Source organism: Cinclus cinclus, chromosome 2 (genome assembly GCF_963662255.1).
Source record: "Cinclus cinclus chromosome 2, bCinCin1.1, whole genome shotgun sequence".
NCBI lineage: Eukaryota > Metazoa > Chordata > Aves > Passeriformes > Cinclidae > Cinclus > Cinclus cinclus.
The window spans coordinates 75,578,548-75,604,658 of record NC_085047.1 but is presented as its reverse complement, the minus strand read 5'-3'; the positions used below and the strand labels follow the sequence as shown (position 1 = coordinate 75,604,658).

General features: G+C 35.2%; 1 protein-coding gene across 1 annotated transcript in view; it reads right to left on the bottom strand.

Moving 5' to 3' along the window:
- The window catches only part of GPC5 (glypican 5), a 575,796-nt gene that overhangs the window by 386,032 nt on the left and 163,653 nt on the right, over positions 1–26,111 (bottom strand). Inside the window, exon 6 of the mRNA XM_062487799.1 lies at positions 2,881–3,001. Within this exon, the coding sequence (XP_062343783.1) occupies positions 2,881–3,001 (121 nt within the window). The remainder of the gene's footprint in view (positions 1–2,880; positions 3,002–26,111) is intronic.

Here is a 26,111-nt window from a genome sequence, read left to right as displayed (position 1 = left end):
TTACTATTTATGCCATATGAAACTGACTTTGCCTATCTTGATTAGTTATTAGTGATAGTTGCAGATTGCAGTATATAAAAGGATATGCACTGAACCCGTAATTTGCCTGCCGTGAAGATAAATCAATGAAGAAGAGTCCATCATTTAAAACTCTCCAAAATACCAGCTTGTACAAGTAAGGAGTTTTACAGAAGAGGGTGACTTTTTCAAGCCATATTCAGCATTGACTGGTTGAGCAGAGTTCATATCAGTTCCTCTAATTGCACTTTGTTGTTGTGAATATGAACCTGCAGAGTCCAGGGCACAGATTACAGATGTTGGAGACCAACAGAATCAAAAAGTTCTATTGATTTTGTGGTAAATCCACTATTTACACAAAAAGGAGGATTACTGTGAGCCTCTCACAAAGGAGAACTGCCCAGAAACCACAGCCTGCTGAAAAAAGATACTGTCACTTATGTAACCAGGGGCTGATTTCAGAAGTTTAAAGTTTTAACAGTAGAGAACATGGAAAACAGAATTTAAGCATTTGTATATTTACATATTTTAAAGCTAATTCTTTGCTTGGGATTTTAATGCCTTTGTATACCCAAGAGGAAAAAAATGGAGGAGATGCTATGAAATCTGTCCTTTCCTGTATGCAGGGTAGAATGGTCTTAGGCTGTTTTCCTAAGTTAACATTCATTATGAGCAGGAAAAGAACTCAAAAATATCTGCCCTTTTGCTATATTCACCCTGAAGATGAATTAAAGAATATAGTTTTGTAAATTTTAGAAATTATTAGTTTTGAAAAACTTGACCAATATGTTTTGTTCCTACTAAGTTAGCTATTTAAAATTTTGAAGTTCAGTAATACAGCTTGGATAGTGTGTTAGGTTTAAGTATGACTTTGTCTGTCTCTGAGGCATCACCACAATCCATTAAGCTCCCCTCATTTTCTGCCCATTGGAAGCTTAATCTGTGATTCATCTTTTTTTCATATCACACAGGACAAAAAGGTGATCTTCTGTATTTTAATCTTTAATTTACACTTCTCATCTTCCTTTCCCAAGCAGTAAATGGTGAAGAAGAATGCTTTTTTGCAGCTTCTTCAGTCTCCCCTTTTTTATTTTTTTTTTCCTGGGGAAAAGCAGTTGTATGTCAGGTCTCTGACGATTTTGATGCTCTCTTTATCCCTTGACCCTATTTTCATACTCAGAGCTACAAGGAAAGAAGCTATCCCACAGAAAGAAAATATAGCATTTCAGTATGTAAATTATATGTCCTTTTCCCCAAGATCCACTCAACTCTTTAGGGACAAGGGCAAATAAGTTCTCAAAATGAAATACTTCATAGTGGAAATATTCTGTTCCACTCTTTCAGGTACTCACTCAAGGAGAAAACAACACAACTTCAAGTCTCTAGAGGAAACCAACACAATAAACTATACAGAGCAGTTTTAATACAAAAGGAGAAAAGCATTCCTGATAGATGAAAGATCTTGGAACTTACCAAGTAATATTTGCAAAGTTTATCTTTGTATAGTATTTTGTAGTTATTAATTAAATCATGGCATCTCTTGTAGGGAAAATTGCATTGATTTTCTCACCATTGTAGATACCATTTTAATAAAGAAGAGAGACAAAAGCATGATACTGAAGCTGGAGGGATAAAAAAGATATTTCTTTTAAGAAGGAAAGAATAACGATTGTCTTTGAACTTCAAAACTAATGCCATTTCTCCCAGAAAACAACACTACTGATGGAAAAGAAATTTTCCTGTTGTTTTTTCTTCTATTTCATCACTGTTTTGTTGTCAGAGAAGAGTTATGTTCACAATTACAGATATAAGAACCAAGAGGTTTTACTGTGAAGCTATCAGTAATATTTCAACTCCAGAAACCACATAGAAAACTGTATTTAAAAGCTGTCAAGAAGATGTAAAAACAGAATTAAAGCAAGTCCTTAGATGGATCTAAATGCACTAGGCAAGCAGAAGACATTTAATATCTCTAATTCTCTTGTTTGGGGAATGGGTTACAGAAGAGAAGTGGAGGCAATAATAGTGAGAAGCTTCATGGTCTCCCTAAACAGCCTCTCCTTTTACCAGTGCAGAGGAGAGGATACTGGGTTAAATGGATCACTGACAAGAAATGCCTTTAGAACCTTTCTGGTTACTAAGCCTTCATTCAGATCAGAGTGAAAACTTTTATTTTTAAACTGAAATACAGAGCTCTCAGCAAAATAACTCTTGCCTTCAACAGAATTGTTCTTGTCCTTTAGTTCTGGCTATCTGTGCATATAAAAGTGGCGTGTAACCAGACACCTGTAATCCCGTAAACTTCTTAAAATATTATGATTTTACAGACCCATATTGGAATTTACTTCCTTGTAAGCCTTGAATTTAGTAACTCACAGATATGTACAACAGTAATGAATACCAATTCATTTAGCATGCATGTGATTTTCATTCAAACTTCCTATTTTTTCTATCTGGAATCTAAACAAAAAACCTCACAGCAATATAAGTTAACAAAGAACCTAGATTTAGTAAAGAGGGAAGAGGAAAGTTATGTTTTATTGTTATGCAAACATATGCACCCACTTAATATCCCTTAATTATACTGTTTGTGCTTCTGTATCCTTACTGCAATGCTGAGTTGTGGTACTTGCAGGTACAGATGGCCCAGCTGCCAGAGCCTCGCTTCCTACACTTATATGCAAGCCTTTGAACTAAATCATTTTTAATAACTGAAGTGAGACAGAGAGCAACTAGTGTCTTGCTGTGGATGTGCACTCATCAGAAACTTGAATTAACTTTTTTGATGCAGTAAGTTAATACTTTCATTACTAAAGTGGTAGTTAGAACTTATACTGTATCCATAGGAAAAAAGCGTCTTACCTGAATAATATGTTTCAGCTTGTCAATAATTTGACTTATTACAGGATCTGTTCCCTTCACTTTTACTTCTGGATTTGCAGACTGAGCTTTGATCCCACTGCCAACCACACGGTGCATATAGCTAGTTTAATACAGAAACAAACATAAAAATGGTTTAGTAACTTACTCTAAGAGAGTCATCTTCTAGTTTGTATTATATCTCATGGCACCAGCATACCTCTTTAATGAGATGCATTAATTTTGTGCACATATTTTTTCGCAAAAAGGAAATGCAACAAAGTATAATTACTACTTTCCACAATGTTTTGTTATTTATTAGCACTTTAATTTTACTGTAAACTTTAATAAGGAAAGTTAACTGCATTCTGTAGCATGAAACATTCAGCCTTGTGCACGTCTTCTTGTGTGTGTGCAAAAAGGCTGTACTCCATTTTGATTTTGCTAAATACAATGACATGATGATTGCCTAAATGTGTGACATTTCAGATTTTTAAAACAAATTCCAGGTTCCATACACGCTGTATGTTCACAAATAAAGCCAAAGTTTTCTAGTGTTTTTGTGAGTGCATGTGCAGACAGAATATTTACTGAAAAATAACAGCCAAATTGTGCATAAATTATTTAGCATTACATAAATTACATAAGTAAGAGTAGGCCAAAATGTACTTTATATATATATATATATATATATATATATATATATATATATATATATATATAAAGAAGTAAAAAACAGATATAAGCTGATTCAAAAAAGAACTGTTTGAGTAAGTAGAACATTGTTTATAGTACATCAAAATTCAAAATACAGTAAATAAAATAACCACCAAGCAGGATTCTGTAGCTTATTAAGAGGCAATTCTTCATTCAACTTACCATATTATATGTAATGCTCAAGTTATGCAAGAAAAACTGAATATCTACCTTCTCATCACAGATATTGTACATTATGCAAATGCACTCCATATGCTATATTTTTTCAGTGTACTCTATGAGAGGATAACTCTATATGTCTCTGTCTCAAAAGTATTTTGCCAGCTGTTATGCTGTAAGAAAAAGAGAGAAAATAACCTTATCAGAGTAAATGTCTAATTCCTGCCTGTTAGATCCGCACATAAGCACAGAAAACACAGCATATACAAATTTTGCAGAATTTCTTTTATGAAAAACATTACAGGTTCACTTAACTCTGCAGAGAAGCTTGCAGATATGCTAAACAATGAATGCAGTTCAGTAAAACAAGGTTACCACATAACAACAATATTTTGTCCTTGATCTTTACTTAAATATCATCCTAAGTGAGATTTAGGATGTTCCTGAGAAAGTGTACACACTGAATAAATGACTAGCTCATATTCCTGAAAAGGTTTTATTTTGATTTACAGCAGACAGCTTTCTGTGCTGTCTTGGAGCAATGGAGCCCTTTTCAAAGCTTTGTATAGGGGTGTGTATAAAATCTGCACTCTGTCTGCTGGTCTTGGGTCATTGTTTAATGCAGCAATTTGGGCTGGGTCAACAAATCTTCTGGTAATTCTAAGTGTGAAAAAAATTAAAATTAAACATAAAAACCTTCGAAAAAATTCTTTGGCAGTTATTTGTATAAAAATAATATATAAAAATAAAAAAGGAATTAACTCCAGCTGAACAATGCTGCAGTGACCAGAAAAAGCAACTGGTTTAACTCAACATGCTAATTTAATGCAACACCAAAATTTCTCTTCACACCATAAAACCATAAAAAGTCTTGAAGGTTATATCTATCCTTTCTATCCAGTGATCTCGTTCTGTTTCACAGCATGCAAAATCCGTGTTCTCACTTTCTGTCACTCAGAATTCTTCAATTAACACTTTTTTTTTTCAAATGCTGCAAACCTAACTATTACACATTTGCCTGTGAACTGCATAACTGTGCAAAAGAATACCTTTTCTCTCTTTTTTTAAAAATTCAATGATATTCATTTCTCTAACCATGCAGGGAGAAATAAATCGTGCAGAAGCTGAAACTTCCCTAGACTACTATTTTATTAGTTTAACTCACCTGGGAATTATTTGGCAATGACTCATTCAAGACTGATTATAATTTCTTTTTCAGCAATTTCTACAATGAAATCAGAAGTGTTGCACAGCTGGAATTTGCTGTAGGACTGACTCCCTTCTTTCACACGAGAGATAGTAGCTGAGAAAGTAATGCTGTATTGTGAGTGGCTCTGATATTAGGAGTTTCAATCATGTTCTCCAACCTCTTCAGAGTCAACACTCTCTAAACTCCTCTTCACCTTTTTTCAGTTGAGAGTGGGGAAAGGTAAGAAGCTGAAGCAGAGGTGACACACATTGAAACAGTGACAAGTAGCACACTAGCACTTGATAACACCACATCTTTAAGTCTATTTGCATTGAACAAATATTTGGATCACTAGGTACTGCTACAAAAAAACCTTGGTATTACTTTTTCCTATTTCCTTGCTGTTTAGCACCTTTACACCTTCTTTCTCACTACTGACCTTTCTCTCACCAACAGCTGGCATGATCCTTTCTGGGGCTTACAGAATGAATTTGTTATTTTCCCTGCTTTCTGCTGCCTGCAGGCTCCCTTATCCGCCACAACATTACCAAACAGAACAGTACACCTTTCCACCTAAAACCTTCACAAATACACTGACTGCCCCCAAACTCTTCAAATCCTGCCCTGTGAAAACTGACACATTTCATCCCAATCTCCTGACATTTTTTGTCTGTAACAGGCCCCAGAATATCACAATTAACATACAAGTTTATGTCAATAGAGAAAATAACAGGCCTTATATACCAACTCTTTGGACTCAATATTGGTATAATCACTACATATTCCAAAGTTTTCTGGTTAATCAAATTTACTAGATATTTACCACATTACCACCTTGAGTCTTAAAGGAGTTGATATTTGTCTCCAAAAACCCTTATACTTTTGAAGTGATTTGTTCTAATTCAAGATTTGTAAAGTTTTTACTCCTTTGAGAGTTTTTTAACTTGCATTCCAAGACTTCAGTCTTGAAATTGATCTTCCAGGTTCTGGATGTGAGTTCTCCCCCAGGAACATGCAGGGAGTAACCATCACATTTGGAAAATGAAGAGCTAAATTTCAAAACTTAAGATTCATTTAAATGGAATTCAATTTGGAAGAATATTTTGCCCAAAATGTATTTGGATTGCTTGGCAAAAGCAATCCCCGGGGCGGCTGGCTGCAGGAGTGGCTTCTGGGACAAGATGCCAGAAGCTTTCCCCATGTCCAGCAGAGCCAATGCCAGCCAGCTCCAAGACAGACCCGCTGCTGGCCAAGCCCAAGCCCATCAGTGATGGTGGTAGTACTTCTGTGACAACAGATTTAAAATGGAGAAAAACTGCTGAGCAAGAGGAGGCGGACGAGACTAATTGAGAATATGAGAGAAACAGCCCTGCAGACCCATGGAGAGAGGAATCTGTGCTGGAGCAGGTTTGCTGACAAGTCACCCTTGGAAGGACCCACACTGGAGCAGCCTGCTCCTGATGTACTCCACCCTGTAGAAAAAACCCACACTGGAGCAGATTGTGAAGAACTGCAGCCTGGAAGAAGGACCCATGTTAGAGAAGTTCGTGGACAAGTGACTCCCATGGGATGGACTCCATGTTGGAGCAGGAGAAGAGTGTGAGGAGGAAGGAGTGGTAGACACAGCGTGTAATGAATGCCCTAATGTATTGAAGTAAATTAATATATATGTTTGCATTTTGCTTGTTATTGGAAATCCTAACCCATATTAAATTTGATTTCACTGCAAGATGATCCAGCTTTGACCAATTGACATTAAAAACTCTCATTTAACTTTGAGTTTGTTGTAATTATGTGCTCTGAGAAGTCATAAGGCAGATTGAACACCTTTTTTCTTTCTTCAGGTATATAATAAGGCATTGACAATACCTTCTGAAACATTGCTTTATTGATTCTTATCATAAAAGTAAGATTATGAAAGTCAACGTATTTTTGTTTAATCTACTCATTGCTTGAAATAGTACATTTTGCCAACAAAAATTATAAATTACTTACAAGCTATTGTTTCATACTCCACATAATTGTGTTTAATTAACAAATGTCTATAAATCTAAAATCTTCAAATACTCTAATGTAAATGAAATGATGTGTCAAGCTAAACAGGCTATTGGGAATCTGAGCATGGTACACAAAACTTCATCCCTGTAGACTCACACTTACATGCAAAATTTATTTCTCTTTATTTGGGGGTGGGGTAAATATAAAAGTCTCAGATTCTTGGTTTGAGAGACTACATTCATTTTAAAGTTTTAATATGGCATTAATCACTTTCTGTTTCTCTAGCTCCTAATGTACAAGTAATGGGAAAAATATTTTAAGGATCCCCACCGAGGTAGTCTGACTGAAGCAAGTGTTGCTCAGATTTGAATCCTGGGGAAAAAAATGACGAATTTCTTGCTGGAGAAATAATAGATCCGCCATCTGTGCTCATTTCTGTACAAGCATGGTAATGTATCACATCCCTTTAATAGGCAGACTTGGTCCCCAAGTACTATTCATTTTCATCAGCATTAGTAAAAAAAAAACCAAGAACTAATATATTTGTATTCTATAAACATGTTTTAAAGTGATGAATAACAAGGTGCCCATTTTCTGAGCTCAGTATATGAATATTCATATGAATTACCTATTACTCTGTCTTGTATTTATGAATACAATTGGTGGGGTTTACTTCTGATTCTCTCAAGATCTCTGATGAAAGAGGAAACCATGGTTTATTTGCTATCAGTGATTTCTTGGTACATACAGCTGGAAAAGCTATTAGAAGGAATAAACATATCAATTCTTGTATGATTCAGCCATTTTGGATGTAGTGCTTCAGGAAGATCTGTACATGTTCAACAACTGATTATGATTTTCCTCTTCGAGCTACTTTTAGGCACTTTGACCGTGTTTCAAGTGGGAGATTAAAGTAATGAAGGGTGTACTATGACAGAAAATATATTATAGAAGTATATATAAAAGTATATATGTCCAGAGCATCCCTAACTGCATTGAAAGTCAAACTTCTCCCAAGAGACCTGGTGATATTCTCCACTTTAGCAAGTTTACCATCCTGATGTATCTCTTTCAACTGCTACCATCACCTGCTGTCACTGCCTTCTTCTGGTCACCAGTGGTGTTCCCCAGGAATCAGTACTGGAGTCCGTCCTGTTGAACATCTTTATTCATGGTTTGGAGAAGTGGCTCAAATACAGCTTCAGTCAGCTCACAGATGACTCCAAATTATGTGAGAGAGTTGTCCTGCTGGAGGGTAGGAAGGAAATCTGGAAATATTCTGGTAGTGTTTGAGAGGAGTATGGATGTGTCACTGGCTTATGGTAATAATGCTCCTAGTTTGATGGTGGGACTAGATGATCTTAAAGGTCTCTTCCAAGCTTGATTATGATTCGGTGTGATTCTTGTGATTTTCAGTGCTTGGGTCAATTGCCACTACCAAGAGCTACCCAGGAATCTCTGCATTAAAGTGTCAAGTTACAGGGTCATAAAATCGAGACAACAGTTCTGGCTGTGAAAGGCTTACACTGGGGTACATTGCCTTACCCCTGAAATGCTGGCGTGTTTCAGGCAGTCACACAGCTGTAGGGTGTTCAGTGGGGCCATAGCTGGTGCAGCTGTACAGAGACACTGCCTGACAAAGCTCTTTTTGTTAATCGCTTTGTGGCATTAGGATTCTCATCTTTACTTGTGATATTTTATCTCAAATGAAATCTTACTGCATTCAAGTAGTCTCCATGACAGTAAACAGAAAACAATCACAAACTCCTCATCACCCGATGAGCAATGGAGAAATCTCTCTCCATCAACCTAATTTTCTCTATTTGAAACCAATTTGATATAAATGATGCAATGCTGGTTTTCATCTGACTGCTTCAAGTAAGCAGTGAAATTCTAGGAAACTTGTTTTAAATAAGTGTTTGCTTCCACTGGGTTCTTTGGGAAGATCCAAATGATGACAATATAATGCTCAAGAGACCAAACAACTTTTAAAATGGTATATTTATTTACTGTATTTACCTTCCATGTTTTCATCTCCTTTAACTGTCATTGATAAAGTAACCAAGCTGCATCTTCTGCAGAATGTTCTCTCATGGAATGGATTTTCTTTTTTGTATCCTCTAGTTTTTAAAAGTAAGCCTTCATGTACTGACCTTGTTAAGGGACTTGTTTTGTTCAGCTTCTCATGTTAAGTGAATTCTAAACGACTTCAGAACTTAGGTTGTTGGCACTTACAAGTTTCAAGCAAGCACCTGTATTTATACAGTCTCACTGTGTTTAAGAACAGTAAAGTAGCGCAGTGTGCCCACTACATTTTATTTCAGACATGGTATATGAATTTTAATAACTCCTTCTCAGCTTTCTTGTCTTATGATTGCTGATAATTACTGGTTTACACCTGCTATTGTTAGCATCTTCATCATGGCTGTGCATTTCAAAATTCTCGGTAACGTTAATTGAGAAATTAACAATTACCTCAATACAAGTGAAAAATAAACATGTGCAGCAACAAATGAGTAAGAGTGTTCAGTGGTGTAAATTTTAATTAGAAAAGTGGAACAAATCAAAGACACTGCAATAATAAAAAAACCTTGGAGCTAAGGCTGATGTGCTGGCTAGTTTTCAGTCTTGCAGAGTTTTTAAGAGTAGATATTGCAAAATTAGCTTCAGAAAGTTTGTAAAATGTATCTTACACCTTGCTATCAGAGACAGTATTTGTAATAATTCTAGGACAGATCCCATTTGCCCTAGACATTTTCAATACATTTTAATTGATAAAAATTACAGTAAAATAAAATAAAATATATTTGAATTTTTCAATGAGAATTTATTTTAGACCTGCAATTTTTTATATGTCTAAAAAAAGAGATTGCATATACACTTGTTAAACATGAAGAGAGGAAAAAAGCCTGAGTAAGAAGTTGTACTATTTGTTCTTCAGAAAAAAAAGAATGTTTCTATAATTATTTAGGCTAAAACACGTCATTAAAAAGATGTGTATATAATTTTTTATCATTGACCAGAACTGCCTTGTTAAAGGAAACAAAAAAAAAAAAAGCAGATCAGCTTTACAACAATATTACATTTGAAGACTAAGTGACTTTTTTAATACTCTTTTTAAAACAGGTTTTTCATTTTAACATAGCTATTTGAAACTAGGTTCACATGAATAGAACAACACTGAAGTATGCAATACAGTATTGTAGAGTCTTTCAGAGTATTTCTTTCAATGAATTTCCAAGTGTGGCCCAGTCCTGTTTCTTGTTTTGTGCAGTATAAAATCTTTTCTTAGCAATAATTTCCATTATGATTTAATCCTACAAAACTTTTTTGAGCTCTTCAAAGCTCATAAATCCCGAAATTCTACCAGGGTCTTTATTTGAACACTGAAATTTTTGAGAGGATTCTGTATGTGGTTGGAAGCCAGTTGGTCATAGTTTTTATGCTGGCTGTGTCTTCTAAAAATAAGTCCTTAATAAGCCATAAGAAGTGCTAATGATGTCCCCGAGGCTGCCTTAGGGTCTCCCCTCTAGAGACTCTCAACAGCATCAACTTGTCTCCAGTTGCTGTGCATGGAACATACATTTAGAAGGATTGTTTTACTATGCATCTGAAATATTCCACAGGGTGTGTGTCTGTTAAGTCAGACTATAATTTTTGCAAATAATGTAACTTCTATTAAAAGCTAAATTTTCTTCAGAAGAAAAAATGCTGTAACCTACATATTGAAAATTCATTTTTTAAAGCTTTCTTCTAGCACAGCAAATTTTATACTGTTTCAAAAATTACAGAGCTTTTGAAGAATTCTCACTTGAAAGATGCCATGGAAATTAGTCTTCTTGTCAATTAAGGTAATCACTGTAACAACTATTTATCTGTACTTATCCCTGCAGTATTTTGCTATTTTCTGGACAGAGACACTCTTCTTATATGCGATGCAAAATGAATACCTCAAAAAGCATGACAGAACATGTCTGTAATGCACCTTAACAAATAAATGTGTTCTAGTAATTGCAAGGTCTGTTGAAGAGAAAATAAGAGCTTTGAGACAGATATTTCATTTAAACTAGGTGCCTTGGGTAAGTCACATGCTTAAAATTGAGAAAATAAATTCTTATTACATTAGAAAATAACTAAACAGCAGACATATGCAAGTGCACTAAATCTAGATAAATGAGGACAACAGTATCTCCTTTTTCTTGTGGTATTCTAGAAATCTTCTAACAACTGTAATAATTCTAGTGTACTTTCATTTAATGGAGCAAGGACATGAGAGATATTAATTACCATAAACAAGCACATAAATGTTTATAGCAAGTAGCTGGCAAAACAAAAGGAATTACCTTGGAAAAACAATTCAAGCAACTTGGAAATACAAAGCTGTCAAGCCAAATTAGTGCAAAATTGAGAGGCTTGCTTCCCGTATAGTATACTAAAATACTTCCGCTTGGAAATGGCAAAAGGGTCATACAACTGTGACATTTTGTAGGACACCAAACCTTGAAGAGAGAAGTATGACATGCCATATTTTGTCCAACATAATGCTTCAGTACATAGACCAAAGGGTCCTCCAGGGACCTGGAATGCATGTGGTAATTTTGAAACTGATACGTGACACAGTCAATATTTATCTCACAGCCCCATAAGAAGTACACCACTACAAATGATGTTAAAAGTGCACTTTCACAATCCGTTCTTTATTTTTGAATGGTTGGGGGGATTTTTCTGAGGTAATTTATGGAAAAATAGCACAAAATGAGAGTAAAGTTCTGGTGAAGGACTATCAAGCAGATAAAGAACTTGAATATGATTATTGATAAAAGAAAAAAGATCCTTTGGCAAATAAAGGTCATATGAAGGAATCAACTTAACTCACTGTGCAATGCTAAGAGTGAGGTGCTATTTCAGCAAATTCACTGGCATGAGCCATGACAGATTTTTCCTTGTTTATTCTAAAGAATTAAATCCCATGCAGTAAAAAATTGTGTTTTATACTTCCTTGTCTGTTGTTCAAGTATACCTAGAGTTTGAGCCAAGTATTGGTGGATTATTAATAAATCATTGTAAGTGGTCAATCCATCTCTGCGGCTTTGGACTCATTTTGTCTTCGTAATTTATCTAAACATGACGAATTATGGTGCTGATGCAAACTAGGACTCGATGATGTTTATGCAACAGGTGACACTTTTTATTTTAAATGGTTTTTGAAACCCATGTGCTTAATAGTAATTGGGAGGGGACATGGGGCGACAGGAGGGGGTTCCTTGTTTGTTGTTCGCTGTTTTGATTTTGTTGGTTTGGGTTGTTTATTTTCTCCCAGATAAAACACTTCAGTGTAATCTGTTTCCATTGTCAGTGCTACTTCGAGAATATAACATTTTCCTGAGGAGATACTGGATATAATTGTCTCTTAATTCAAACCAGTTTTACACTTATTCAAGCATACTTACATCATATACATCTGTATGGAAGGGAAATCAGTCCTCTGGATTACTCCACAGTTTGGATTGGATAAGATTTTTCTCAGCAACTAGAAGATTGCTCAGCAGTTAACCCATAGCTTTTTTTCATTTCACAGCTTTATTATTCACAGCACCTTTGCTGGAAGCATTTGCATTCCCTGATTTGCAAACTACTCACATTGCCTATTCTCAGAGCACTGTGAACAGCTCATATGAAGAACAAATACAGAGTTATGTATCAGAAATTCTACAGCATGCTGTATTTTATTAAATAATAGAAACAAACATTACACTATAATGCCAGTTATGTGCTAGTGTTACTTAATCTTCATGGGAAATTAAGTATTTTGTACAATGCCGTATTTCAGCAATTACACTAAAGTAACTTTTCATTTTGTACTGGTGCTTAACTAGCCGTATACCAAAGACAAGTACATTTGCCTTAACCTTTGATGCTGTTTACCCTCCATGAGAGCCATGACAGATACGTTTTTAAGTATTTCAGGACAAGTCACAAAGAATGTGGACTTTAAATAAAGTTGCACTCAAAGATAGTGGCATATGCATGAAGAACTTCAGTTTCAGAAGCCATTAGTAGGAGAGTAATGAATTGAACTTCTGTTCCAAGCAACAAACTTCTGGAGAAGGCCACAAGATATTCTGGGAAGTCACTGTGCAATTATCTGGACTGGCCTATTAAGACTTGTGTCCTCCATTTCCAGTTCTGCTAGACAAAATGCTATCAGTACTGCAAAAGTATGTTTTAGATGCACATTTTTAATATCTAACAGAGTAGGAATAGTGTAAACACTATACACAAAGCATTTCATGGCACAGGGGACATTAGCAAGGATAAAAACACGTTCAAGGCAGTGTCACTGTTGTCCAGAACATTTCAGCCCAAAGGTTCTTGCATTCATGTGTGGTATGGAGCCATCTTTTAATGTTTCTTTAAAAAGATGAACTCACTTTTTATCCTTTGTGGGTACAATCAATAAATACATGAGCTAAGAAAGCTGACATAGCTAATGTTTGTTTAAAGATAGGGATTGTATTCAAGGCTTAAGAGCTTTAATAAACTTCTGGGTTTCCTTTCTTCCCAACCACCCTTCCCTGTGTCTTTTTGCAAATCTTACTTATCACATTCAGTTATTGTTTCCTTTTAGATATAAATGTAAACACATGTAAATACATTTATTTTTTCTTCAGTGGGAAAAGGTTCATAGGACCATAGTAGTAAGAATATTTTAATTAAATTTTATGAAGGTCATATTTCCAGGTCCTTGGTTCAGTTTTGTTGTCATATGAATGACTGTAATTGACTTTTGTTTGGCCCCATTGTAATAAAATTACAATACAAGTGTGGCAGCGACTCTCATGCAATCAAATCTTAACAAAATGCAGCTTTTAGACAAATATCACACATTTTCACCCTGAGAATGGCCCCATTAATAAGAAGAAGTAATATTGCAAAATTATTAGCAACATATCCAACTTATTAGCAACTTTATTATCCACTTACTTTTTTTAGCTATTTAAAAATCAGGTATCTACTGCCTAAGCATCTATTGCCTACAGAGTACAGAAAGAGAAAGAAAAAAGAAAGCCCTCCTGTGGGAAATAAAGCAATAGTGTAGGATGAAATGATGACTAGTTCTCTCCATTGGACATGCCTCCTAGACAACCAGTCTAGACACAATACTGAACTTTTAAATAACTAAACTCAAATTAGATTGCATTACCCTTGAGGTACTCCTTGCTGAAGGGGTAAGCTTCCTGAAGCAATCCTATTATTCTCTCTGTTTTTTTCAGTTTTCCATTTTAAAATCATGAGAATTCCTCCTCAGTTGTAAGTCATAGAAGTCTCCATGAAAAGACAAGAACTAAATATTGTTATATATCCAGCTATTTCAGAAATAGAACTGCATACCTAAGCATCAATAAAATGTCAAATAATTTGGCATTTTTTTCTGAAACACACAGTTCAGTGCATTCTAGAAAACAAGACAGATAATGACAAGATTTATCCTCCCTTTTGTTTCTAAAGAAGACCAAAGTACTTAATTTACTGAAATATTTAGCAGAACCAGAAAAATTGAAGGAGAAAACTTGTAAGAAATTTATATAGATTGTAGTGAAATGCTGGAAGCAAGGAAAATAAGGGTTCCACTTTCTTCCTTTAGGATCAAAAGAAGAATTCTATCATCTATTAGAAGTTTGGAAGCTCTGTGTGACTGCTTAGTATGCAGTCTGAAGAGAGAATCAATCTACATAAGGCTGTTCTCAGAGATTTGATTTTTAACTTCACTTGTGATATTGCCTCAGTTACAAAAATTAATGTCAAGTAGGCAACAAGGGGTTCAAGGATAATGTAAGTCAAGCAGACAATCTTCTGTATCTTCTGTATGGGAAACACTGTCAAAGGAAGACAAGAAAGGGCAGCCAAAGTGTTGCCTAAGAACATTCTTCAGGAAAACAGTACCCTGCAGCAAATATTGTATGTCTGAAAATACTAAATGAATATTGCAAAAATATATACAATTTATCTGTATAATTATGTATTTGTACATGTACAGACATCTCCTTTCTGCTATGATCTACATACTAAGCCAAACTCAAGTATCCCTGCTCTGTTTCATGAAATGGTCAGAATGTTAATAAAAAAATGGCTGGATATTAAAAGCATTGTAATTCCTCCAGTGAGGGATTTCACTGAGAGATAAAACATGCTTCAGTATCATGGGACTTGGGTTTCACTTGTGTCTTTACGCATTCCTGATTTAACAGTGAACAGGCAACTGGAAACTAGGTCTTCCACACCACAAGAGTGTTACAGTGACATTTTAGTCATAAGTTTTAGGTCACTGGTTGATGTCAGGAAAACCACAGACTAATTTATTATGCAAAATCTCTGGAGAGAGAGAGAGAGAGAGAGAGAGAGAGAAAAAGCAGCATTAAAAGAGGATTCACAAGAACCAGCACAGTCAAAGAAATTAATATACGTTATATTAAAATAATATATTAAAATAATACATTTCTTGAGCTAAACATTATTTTGTGTTTATCAATACATACAAATTTCAAGTCACCTTAAAAATATTTCTCTACAGTGGGTTGTTTTTTATTAATTCTATTGATTCCATGGAGTTAACTTCATTGTCAACTGATAGGATTAAACATAATGATTCAAGTGATTGATGTGCCTCAGATTTATTTCATGCTGTGACACAAGAAAGAGCTGGTAACAGGAAATTCTCCCCTCTGTTGACAGTGTTAGTCACATCAGTAGGCCATTCACTTACAGATTATTTTGATCAGAGAGAAAAGGTACTGTGGTTTGTTGTAAATAGCTTTGGAGGAAATTAAATACGATAAAAATTCCCATATCATGAAGTACATAGTCTTTCCTTTACAGTTCTTGGATAAAATTATGAAGTATGCATGAGAGCAGGAAATAAGATAACTAATTCCTGGCAAGCCATCCTAATCACTAAGCTACAGGCCCATGGTCATTCCTGAAACATTTTTTACAACTCATCAATCTAAAATTATTCCATATAAACCAAAGAAATGTAAGTGGGACAGACTAAGAACTGTGTTTGTGAAGCCTGTAATGGCCTGGATCCCAGTGTATTTTGAGATGAGTAGCAACCCTGAACCCGCAGTCATTAGTACTGAATCTACTCCCTACCCTGGTAGTATGTTTCTAACTGAATTAAAGGAAGCTGAATTAAAGGAAGCAGAAAACTTCCTCTTTTTTTTTGTTTTGTTTTGTTGTTGTTGTTGTTTTGTTTTGGGGATTGTTTTTTCTTTAATTCATCTTAATCATGCTCTGATAACACTTGACAGATTGCCTATTTCATATAAACCAGCCAAATCCTTTGAACTGTGAAGCCCAAAGTGGTTGGTGCTTGAGCTGGAATTCAGCTGTTCCACACTCTTATCCCTGGAATAGGCTTTTAATAGCCAGGGATGAAACAAAACTTGGCAAGCAGTTTAAAGAGGAAGTGCCATATAAAGTCAAGCAATAAATAGATGGAGTAGCACAAATAGCCACGCAAAGTTCTTATGTCCAGAGGGTTGTGTTTTTGTTTTCTTTTTAATCAGTGCTACTGACAACTATCTCCCCTCTCTGGTAGTTAGAACTATTGTATAAGAGGCCCTTAGTATCAATATCCAAAGGCCATTCTTCAGACTGGGGTGTTTCCTCCCCAAATTTTATATTTTCCTTAGGAGACCGTAGTCTGTCAGTAAAATAACTGTTGAAACAACAGTACTCTGACCATTAAAATTATTAATTTATGAATTAAAATATACCATTTTTTTCTTTCTCCTTAAGCACTGTCCCTATAGCACAAGGCCTGATTTGACTAAGGGTACCAAAGACGCTTCACTATGAAGGAGTTGAAAACCTAAAACACAAGTTATTAGGGAAAGTTTATCACAAGTCCAAAGAAGCACTGGAATAGGTTCAGGAAAAGTTGTGGACTTCCCATTTGGGATTTGAGGCTGGCAATCGCATACTGCCATGCGTCTGCTGTAAACTATAACACAGCTTGGAAACAGCAATTTCACCTGAACTGCTGAGCTCTACACACAGTAACACAAAATTCTAATATGTCCAATATTGTGAATGATATATTAGTTCAACTATTTTGGCTTATTCCTACTTAATTCTGAGTGAGCATTATGATATATTTTTAATTAGGATATATCTTTTCAGTGAATGTAGGAGGAACAAAGTGAAAGTCAATTAAAAAAAAAACTTTGGGCGAAAGTATTCAGGACACATCCCGAAATACTCATTATTCAGGTCACTGATCTTACTACTTTTTTTTCAGAATACAACTGAGTCACCAAATAACAATGATTTTTTTTTTTTCAGCTGGGAGCATTCACAGAGAGTAGTATTAATGCAATCTGTGTTCTCTGACTTAATCAAGACACAATCTTACGCTCTTCATTCAAAGGAATTTTCAGTTTAAGGTCCTGAACTTTCAGTGTGTCTATTCAAAGAAGTCTCTGTCCAGGCAGACAGTGTAAATGCAGACCACAACTGAAAATAGGATTATTTTTGTAATATCTCTGCTTTGCACACCTTAGAAAAATATTGAAGTAAAAAGGTGCCATGTTTTGTTTTGTTATTTATTTGTTGGAGTGCTTTTAAAATACGGTGGTAATATTGTAAGCCAAATGACATAACAAGAACTTCCTAAACAGCCTCCAATATTATCAAATGAACGCATTGCTCACCATAACAGGTGTGTGCATATCTTGCCCTGGGACCCCAACCTTCTTTTGTTTTATATGAATTTGGGCAAGTGACATTCAAGTATATGAATTCAAAGCCATTGTCCAGAGTAAGAAGCAGTTTCAGAATCCTTTAGATATTCTACTATAGATCTGCCAGCTCAACAGCTCAACACTGTTTCCAAAAGCTTTTCCAACCCTTAATGGACGCAAGTAGGGTGGTTGCTATCAGTGACTTTGAACAATCTAACCCCTTTTGGCAAAGTTTGAAAACTAAGCATATCTTTAAAAAGAGATTATTTTGAAGAAAGAAATTGAAAAGAAGTTAGAATAAAGCACAGAAGGGAACTCAGAATTCTCAGTTCTTAAGCTTTGACAATTATTCCATTACTTATCTGTATTTTCACTAGTTTATAAAGAGAGAAAGAAGAAAAGAAAAGAGAAGAGAAGAGAAGAGAAGAGAAGAGAAGAGAAGAGAAGAGAAGAGAAGAGAAGAGAAGAGAAGAGAAGAGAAGAGAAGAGAAAAGAAGAGAAAAGAAAAGAGAAGAGAAAAGAGAAAAGAAAAGAAAAGAAAAGAAAAGAAAAGAAAAGAAAAGAAAAGAAAAGAAAAGAAAAGAAAAGAAAAGAAAAGAAAAGAAAAAAGAAAAGAAAAGAGAAAAGAAAAGAAAAGAAAAGAAAAGAAAAGAAAAGAAAAGAAAAGAAAAGAAAAGAAAAGAAAAGAAAAGAAAAGAAAAGAAAAGAAAAGAAAAGAAAAGAAAAGAAAAGAAGAAATAGTGCATAATGGGAATGAAGTTTATTTTTTTCCTCTAGAAGAAAGCAGTTGTATAATTTTAAAACTCAAATGAGATGACAGAAGTCTGAATATCAACAGAATCTTCCTTGCTCCCAGAGAAAAAGATACATTAATTACACCAGTTATTTACCAAATACTCAGGTAAAAATTGGCTCTTCAATAAAATTTAGATTTAGGGCCAAGATTTTCTTATCAGGCACAGTTATACTAAATTTGCTTTTCCCTTTGGTTTTTTACTTAAATTTTGTAAATGTAAACAAAATCTATTACCAAGTAAGGGAGGTGCCTTATCTTTCTTTCTTTTATCTTATCTTCTTTGAGGAACTACATATTTCCCTTTTTAAAAATTTATTTATTTTTTTTATTATTTTTTACTGCATACAATATCCTCAAACCCTGGGAAAAATTTAAAAATAAATTATCAATATTTTTAAATGTTTGTCTATATTATTTGATTAATAATAATAATAATAATAATAATAATTTATAAAATTTCTAAACATGTTTCAACAAAATTAAGTTCTACACTGAATTTTAGGAATAGATCATATATTTTTAATATAAAATAGATGATACAATAATATGTAATATAATTTATATATATAATTAACTGTAGTTTAGGAGGGGATTGCCAGTTTGCTCCTAAGGATAACATCAGCTTAATGAATTTAACTTTTTTTTTCTGTCTAGCTTGTGCCTCATTCTGATTAAAAATTAATCACAGACAGTGATCAATATATGGTACCAGGAGACATATTTCACTACATCATTAAAATCAATTAACTCAGGAGCCTTTTATTGTATTTTCTCTCCCCTGTCCAGCTGAAGAGGGGAGTGAGAGAGAAGCTTTGGTGGGTATCTGGAGTACAGACAGTAAAAGACCACCACAGAGCTGTGCAAAATAAACTGAAGAAGGCATAGAAGAGTTTTGAGATGTTCTGTTTTTAGTTACACTTACAGATTTATCTTACAAAGAGCATGGATCATAAACTTGGCTACACACTGGGCTAGGGGTTGATTTTCTAAACAGCTGAACCCTTTCTGAGAAGCTTTTAGCTCATTTCACTTAAGTATTTCCTTTTTCTTTCATTAGAAGATTAACAGTGTCCAGAAGGACTCTTTCTCTCCCTCAGCTATGTATGTGCTGTTTGAGATGCTGTCAGGTAGCACAGCTGGCCAACAGCTGCTGCTTCAGACCTGTGCATATCCCCCACAGTGTGTGTGCCTGCTCCAAACAGGTCATTCTACTAACTCGGGGTATTGCAAAAAAAGCACATTACAAGCACCGTACCTTATTAAACAAAATTCAGTATTTTCAATCCCTGAACAGCACTAGGAAAACCTAACATGCTTAGCCATACTTGTAAACTAATACTAATATTATTATATGCAGTGGTTTCTAACATCTATGTTGAATTAGGTTTTTTTAGTTATTTATTTAAATCATGACTGCACTGAAATAACAATTGGACATAAATCAGATAACAATTTAACCCTTGGATTCCTTGCTTTATTTTTGTTGGGGTTTGAGCTTTTTAATTGTTTGTTTTTATGCATTTTTGCAACCTTCATATGAAAACTTTTCCAATTTTCAGACTTTTTCTCAAAACCTCTGGGTTTTGAGAGATTCTTTTACCCAAGCTCCAAGTTGGATAAATGCCAGCCAATTCTGATCTGAGGGACATGAGCTCAAGCTGCTTTAGTAATCCTAATGAGAATGCAGCACCGTGCTAACAAAGATGCACAGCTTTCAGACTGAAGCTGGCTGGCTTTTAGCCAGCTCCAAGCACACATAAAGTGAGTGTAGGTTTGTCTGCAAAAGGCCAAGAAGATTTGCTGTGACTTGCAGTAAATCAGAGTCCCAGAACTTCATGAAATGGTCCCCCTTTGCACAGCCAGGTGTTGAATGGCAAATCTCTGAAAGCATCCGTGGCTAATGTTTGAATAACTATGTTGTACATCAAGAGACCTTTGCTGGCATAATAAGATGGCCAGTGACACAGAAATGCAAGAAGGAAAAACTAAGTCCCAGTCAGATTCAGGAAACTAGAAAATGTCTACTTGATATCAGGATTATACATGCAGGACAATGTTAACTGGGGATGAGGTACAAAGATCAAAATGGTTATTCATTAGAAGTGTGGACCTGATATCCAGACTATTTCACACGTGGGCACTTTGGAAGCCACTTAGGTTAAAATAATCATGTACTTGTACCAGACAAGACTTCAAATAAATTTGAAAAGCTACCTGTGTAATGAATGTGAATGCAATTCCATAAATTCATACTTACATGATTTAAAATGTTTGGAAAATGAAAATTTTGCAGGAGATAAAATATGATACAGGTGGTTATGAGAAATTATATTTGTACCATCATGACAATCTATTTTGTCAAGCCAGATCACTTGAGAAAACAAGATTCTATATGTAAGCATAAATAACAGAACTTCAGAAGATTTTGTCTGTTGCTGTATGCTGTTTTTTTATGGAAGATAATAACTTCAAGCAAAATCATGTTCACTCATGACTTCATACTTCTGCAATGTGAAATGTGTGACATTTTACAATACTTTCAGTGACTGATAAAAAGATGTATGCAGCAAAAGTTTATAGTTCTATTTGACCAAATCAAAATCAGTTAAGAACTTTAATTATTGTAACAATGCTGCCACTTCCAATGCATACAAAGAGGTAATTTTCCTGTTGTTAGGATGTTACATACATTTGGATGGAGGGAATAAACAGCATAATAATTTTTGTTCTTACATAAGCAGGAAGTAAAAATTTTGAAATGCTGATTTTGCACATACCACATTTTGAAATGTGGTATGAAAGAACAGAATAAACAATCAACAGTCTTTTTCTGCTTATTATAACACTTGTGGATTTTCTATTAACAACATCCAGTTGACTAGAGCTCATTTTGTTTGGAGCAAAATTTGAGTTCACCCCAATCAGCTTCTTCATACTTAGTAGGCAAACAAAAAGTGCCAGCAGATTTTGGCTACTGTCTACATACATAATCCAGGAAAAGCACCAAATAAAATATGCATCTATTTCAATGCAGACAGATATGAAAATTCTCTATGCTGCTCACACACTTCTTACAGTGTATGTTGTGTGATGCATCTTGGGATGTAATTCTATGATATTTTCATCATCTAGCATCCACACAAATTGTTCACCACCCACACATACAGTGAACATGTCCATACCTGGAGAATGCATATGTATATTCATGAACAGACATATGTCTAACAAACTGAAAATATGGCAATTGATTAAATCTCCAAAGTGGGATTTTATGCACCATTTCTTGGGATAGCCTGCTAAAATGTACTGTTAGCAGAACATAGTGTGCAATAAAGCAGTCAGAATGATTGTAATGTAGAGGAAAAAAGACTTTTGATCTGCTTAGACAAAGGGCTTTAGCAGCTATTAAACACTCTCCAGTGGGAGAACATTATCTGGGGGTACATAGATTGGCCTGGGTTAATTCTGCCTAAGTAATTGTCTAAAAGTGCCAATAGTGTTTGCTCAGTTGCTGAGTCCTTCTGTAGTCAGAGGAGAGATAGGGGCAACTTAGAAGGGGAAATTATCCTGTGTAAGTCTGATTCAGCTTATCAAGAGCCTCCATCACTCCACTTGTGACAACCAACACATCACCACAATGGAAGGCTCAGAGGAGGAAGGTAAGAAAGATGAGCTCAGGGAAGGAGGTAAGGTCACCAGTCACTGTAGAGAAAACTAAATTGATTGCAACATGGCAAGGTCAGGAAGGTGACCTTTCTGGCAGATATGCATTGTATCAGTGTGTCTGCAGGCTGTAAACAGTGTCCCCCACAAATAATTAGGAGAGAGCAATCCTTCCTGAGCTAGCCAGACCATCATACACCCTCACACACCATCAACCCAACAAAAATTTTAAGAGCTGCACAGTTAATAAGGGGAACTTTAAACAGAGAAATGGGCTTGAGTTGGCTTCCACCCCCATGCTCCTTCACAGCAGCTGGGGACACCTGGTGCCATGACATGATGGTGAGGATACAGGAATCAGTAACGGGAATCTTGTTTGTGTTGTGATTCAGCTGTGTATTTCAATCCTTCTGTTTTGTCGCATTATGATTTTAGAATATTGCAGTATTACTTTCTTATGTCACAATCACATGTAATGCCAACTATCTTCACATAAGTAAATTTGATGTTAAACATTAAGATCTCCTTGTGTAAAGTATCTCCAAAAACCCAGTCAGACAGTACTGGACTCCGACATCACTGAACACAGGAGGGCAGTAGCACTCAGACTCCTTGTTTAGGAGACAGGCATGTCTTTAAATTAAGATGTGATGAATAAGGGACAAATGAGATGTTCAGAATTCAGGTCACTGGATTTCAAGAAGCACGTTGCCTAATAGGATTTCAGGAACTACACATAGATGGGTTTAATCAATATGGGACAGTCATTTAGGAAAGAATGCAGTGTAATTCCATTTTGAGCAGCATTTTTCCAAATAGTTGCCTCCATATATGCTAGGTACACTGGCATAGTTGGGGAGCTTAGGATGTTCTGTGGGTGATTATATGTCAGTAAGCAGAAAAAAAAAAAAAAGTATGGAAAAAAGTCTGTTTCACATCTGGGCCTTATCATTTACCAAGTAATAGACTTTTTCCAGGCAGTTCTGTGAGTAAATGATGGTCAATGTACACCCTCTAGAATATGTAACTGTATTAATCACATTAAAGAAAATTCAAGTGTTCTATATGTTATGATAAAAAAGAGAGATAGTGCTATCAGTACAGGAGTTGCACTTCAGCAATCACTTCTGGCTGTCAAAATAACTGATTCTAATAGGAAGATTCAATGCAGAAGAGAAAGTGCAGCCATATATTATGCAGAGAAAAACTTCATCACAGTATCATGTAATTTACAGACCACTGAATTGATTGGCCCAGGTTCCTGAATTTTTAATTTTATCTGCTGTCAGTACAATCACTGTAGTTCATGCCAACACCATATGTTACCTCACATAAACGTTACTCCGCTTCTGGGCACTTTCAGATAATGAAGATCTAGGAGAACTCTACTCGCTTGGCTGAGTCACTTGTAAGGTTTAAAGAAACTTGGCTCTGTGTATTCATGTTTCTAAAGACTGCACTTGGTCCACAAACAGGTGTGAGTATTTGGTAGGAAGACAAATAAAAAACCAGGACTTTCTTACTTAAATAAACCTTTGGGGGGAAAGGTTCAAAGAGGGAGAAATACAGGTAATAACCTTTCTAGGCAGACTTGTGCTTCCGAATTAAAACATTCATAAAAGTAATTTGAAATGATAATCATATAAGTATGATAAAATACCAACGAGAGTTGAGAATAGAAGGCAATTTCATATTTTATATTTTAAATTTTAATTTTAGAACAAAATATAACATATAAACTTTAGGAGCAATGGAAGCAAAGCTGATAGGTATAAGAGCTCAAAAGCCAAAGAGAGACATGAAAATGGTAATAGCTATAATTTTGAACTGGAAAATGGTAATAAAGGACTTGAAAAAACAGAGAATAATTGAGGAAAATTTTAAATATCTCTTGTCCAAAGTGTACAGAAAAGCATCTATATGTGTGGCATTACTTCAAGTCTACTGGTATAGACAATATAAAAACTTATGTATACGTCATGCCTTACACATCTTACAGAAAGTAATTTTCAGACTTAAAATCACTGTCACAATTTGTTTCAGTCAATCACTTAAAGCACCTTAAAGAATTCAATGCAAACTGAGTTTTTGTTCTCCTATATACAGCATAAAGCAAAAAATAAAGCAAGACTGAACTGTGCTTAAAGAAGTTACACTAATCTGTAGCAGTAAATGGGCATAGTACTGTTTTATTCCCGAACTAGAAATATGGGGTTTTTTGAAGTACTGAACAATGGAACAATTGCTTAAGAAAATTAATTAACAGAGCAAGTGGTAGGTACCACCTTTCTTAAAAATAAAATTGACTATCATTATAATGTTAGGTGTGGATCTCATCCAGAAAGTGTTTGATAAGTGTGTTGAGAACATGCCTTCATATTGTGCCTGTAGGGGATTTAGTGAGAAGAAAACCTAATTTAATGATCAGTGTTTGTATTTGACATGAGATAATCACATAGCTGCTCAGCTTGAAATTTCCTGAGATAATTCTGCCTATACACAGAAGCAGAACTTTTGGTTCCCTGTTAAGTTTTTGATTACTGTTGCTGTTGAGGTAGGCATTTTGATGATCACAGCTCCTTCCATGTGCACATAAATTCTGTGGACCAGGGCCAAATTTATTAACCAACTTGTGATGCAGAAAATCTCTGGCAGAGGCAGGCAATGACTTGATTCCTGGAAGCAAAAGCAGTTCATGATTACAGACCCGATCTGGAATTAAGGGAAATGGCTGGTTTAATTCCCTGCTCTGTCACAAACTTTCTGTGACCTTCATGAAGTCCTGTTGGATACATATATTTATATGTGTAGATATCTCCAGATTTTTTCTAAATGAACCAGTGTGAGCCTCTGAAGCAGTACTGTTGCATACACAGTCCTGTGAAGCATGGCACTCTGGAAGCTAATTCACTCAATTTCTCTACCAGTAATTCCTTATCAGCCAGATTTGAGGATTGGAAATATCTAAAATAATTAAGTTTCAGCAGCTACGAGATCTTTCTCAATGAAAAACAAACAAACAAACAAAAAAATTCATTACCTTATCTTCTACTTCTTTCCTGCTCAGCATGAACCAAATATTTATTTAAAGATACCTCCATCGCTCTGATGCAGACACAATCCAGATGGTATTTCTGGTTATATTTTAGTCCTCACAGAGCTGTTGCTTCAATATTGTATGTTTAGCAAATGGAGAAGGAAGCTTCACTGAAACAGGTCTACAGAACACTAAGTTACTCATTCCACAGAGCCATGGCTCTTTATGCCTTTGGCATTATTGATGAGATTTGAGATATGAAGTTGAAATTTGCTATTCAAACATCTTTAATAAAAAAAATAGGATGACTAGAATTTTGTTTTCTCCCTTCTTTGATTCCAAGTGATGAAAACATATTACATTCCAAAGAATGAAAAATTAAACATTTCAAAAAGGGTTGAAGAGGTTTAATGTGATGTTACATATTTCCAGAAGTCAGAAACTACTGTGGAAGTGTCCTAACCAAAGGTTTCAAAATGAAAAGTATGGTTGCTGTTTGATTTCTATTTCTATAGCAGCACTTGCTTTTGTTTCAGGCTCTGCAAGAGCTGGGTGACAAAGAAACAGCATAAATAAACCTGTCATTCTTTTAAGCTGTGTTTTCAAAAAAAAAAAATCTTGATAGTGAAATTGGAAGACTTAAAGAAGGCCATTTATGTTACCCAGGAGAATACAAATCAATAAAGTTCATGGCTCAGAGGTTCTCATTGATTGGAACATACTGGTAGCACAGTAATTTCAAAAACCAATGCAGGGTTTGCCAACCACACCACATTTTGTGATTGTAGACCATAAAACTCTATGACCTAGGAACAGCTCTCTACGGTACAATCCTCTGAATGACTTAGTGAGCTTGACTCCAACGTGCATCAGCTAAATACTGACCACCTGAAATGTACTTCAGGAGATTATAATATTCATATAGCATAA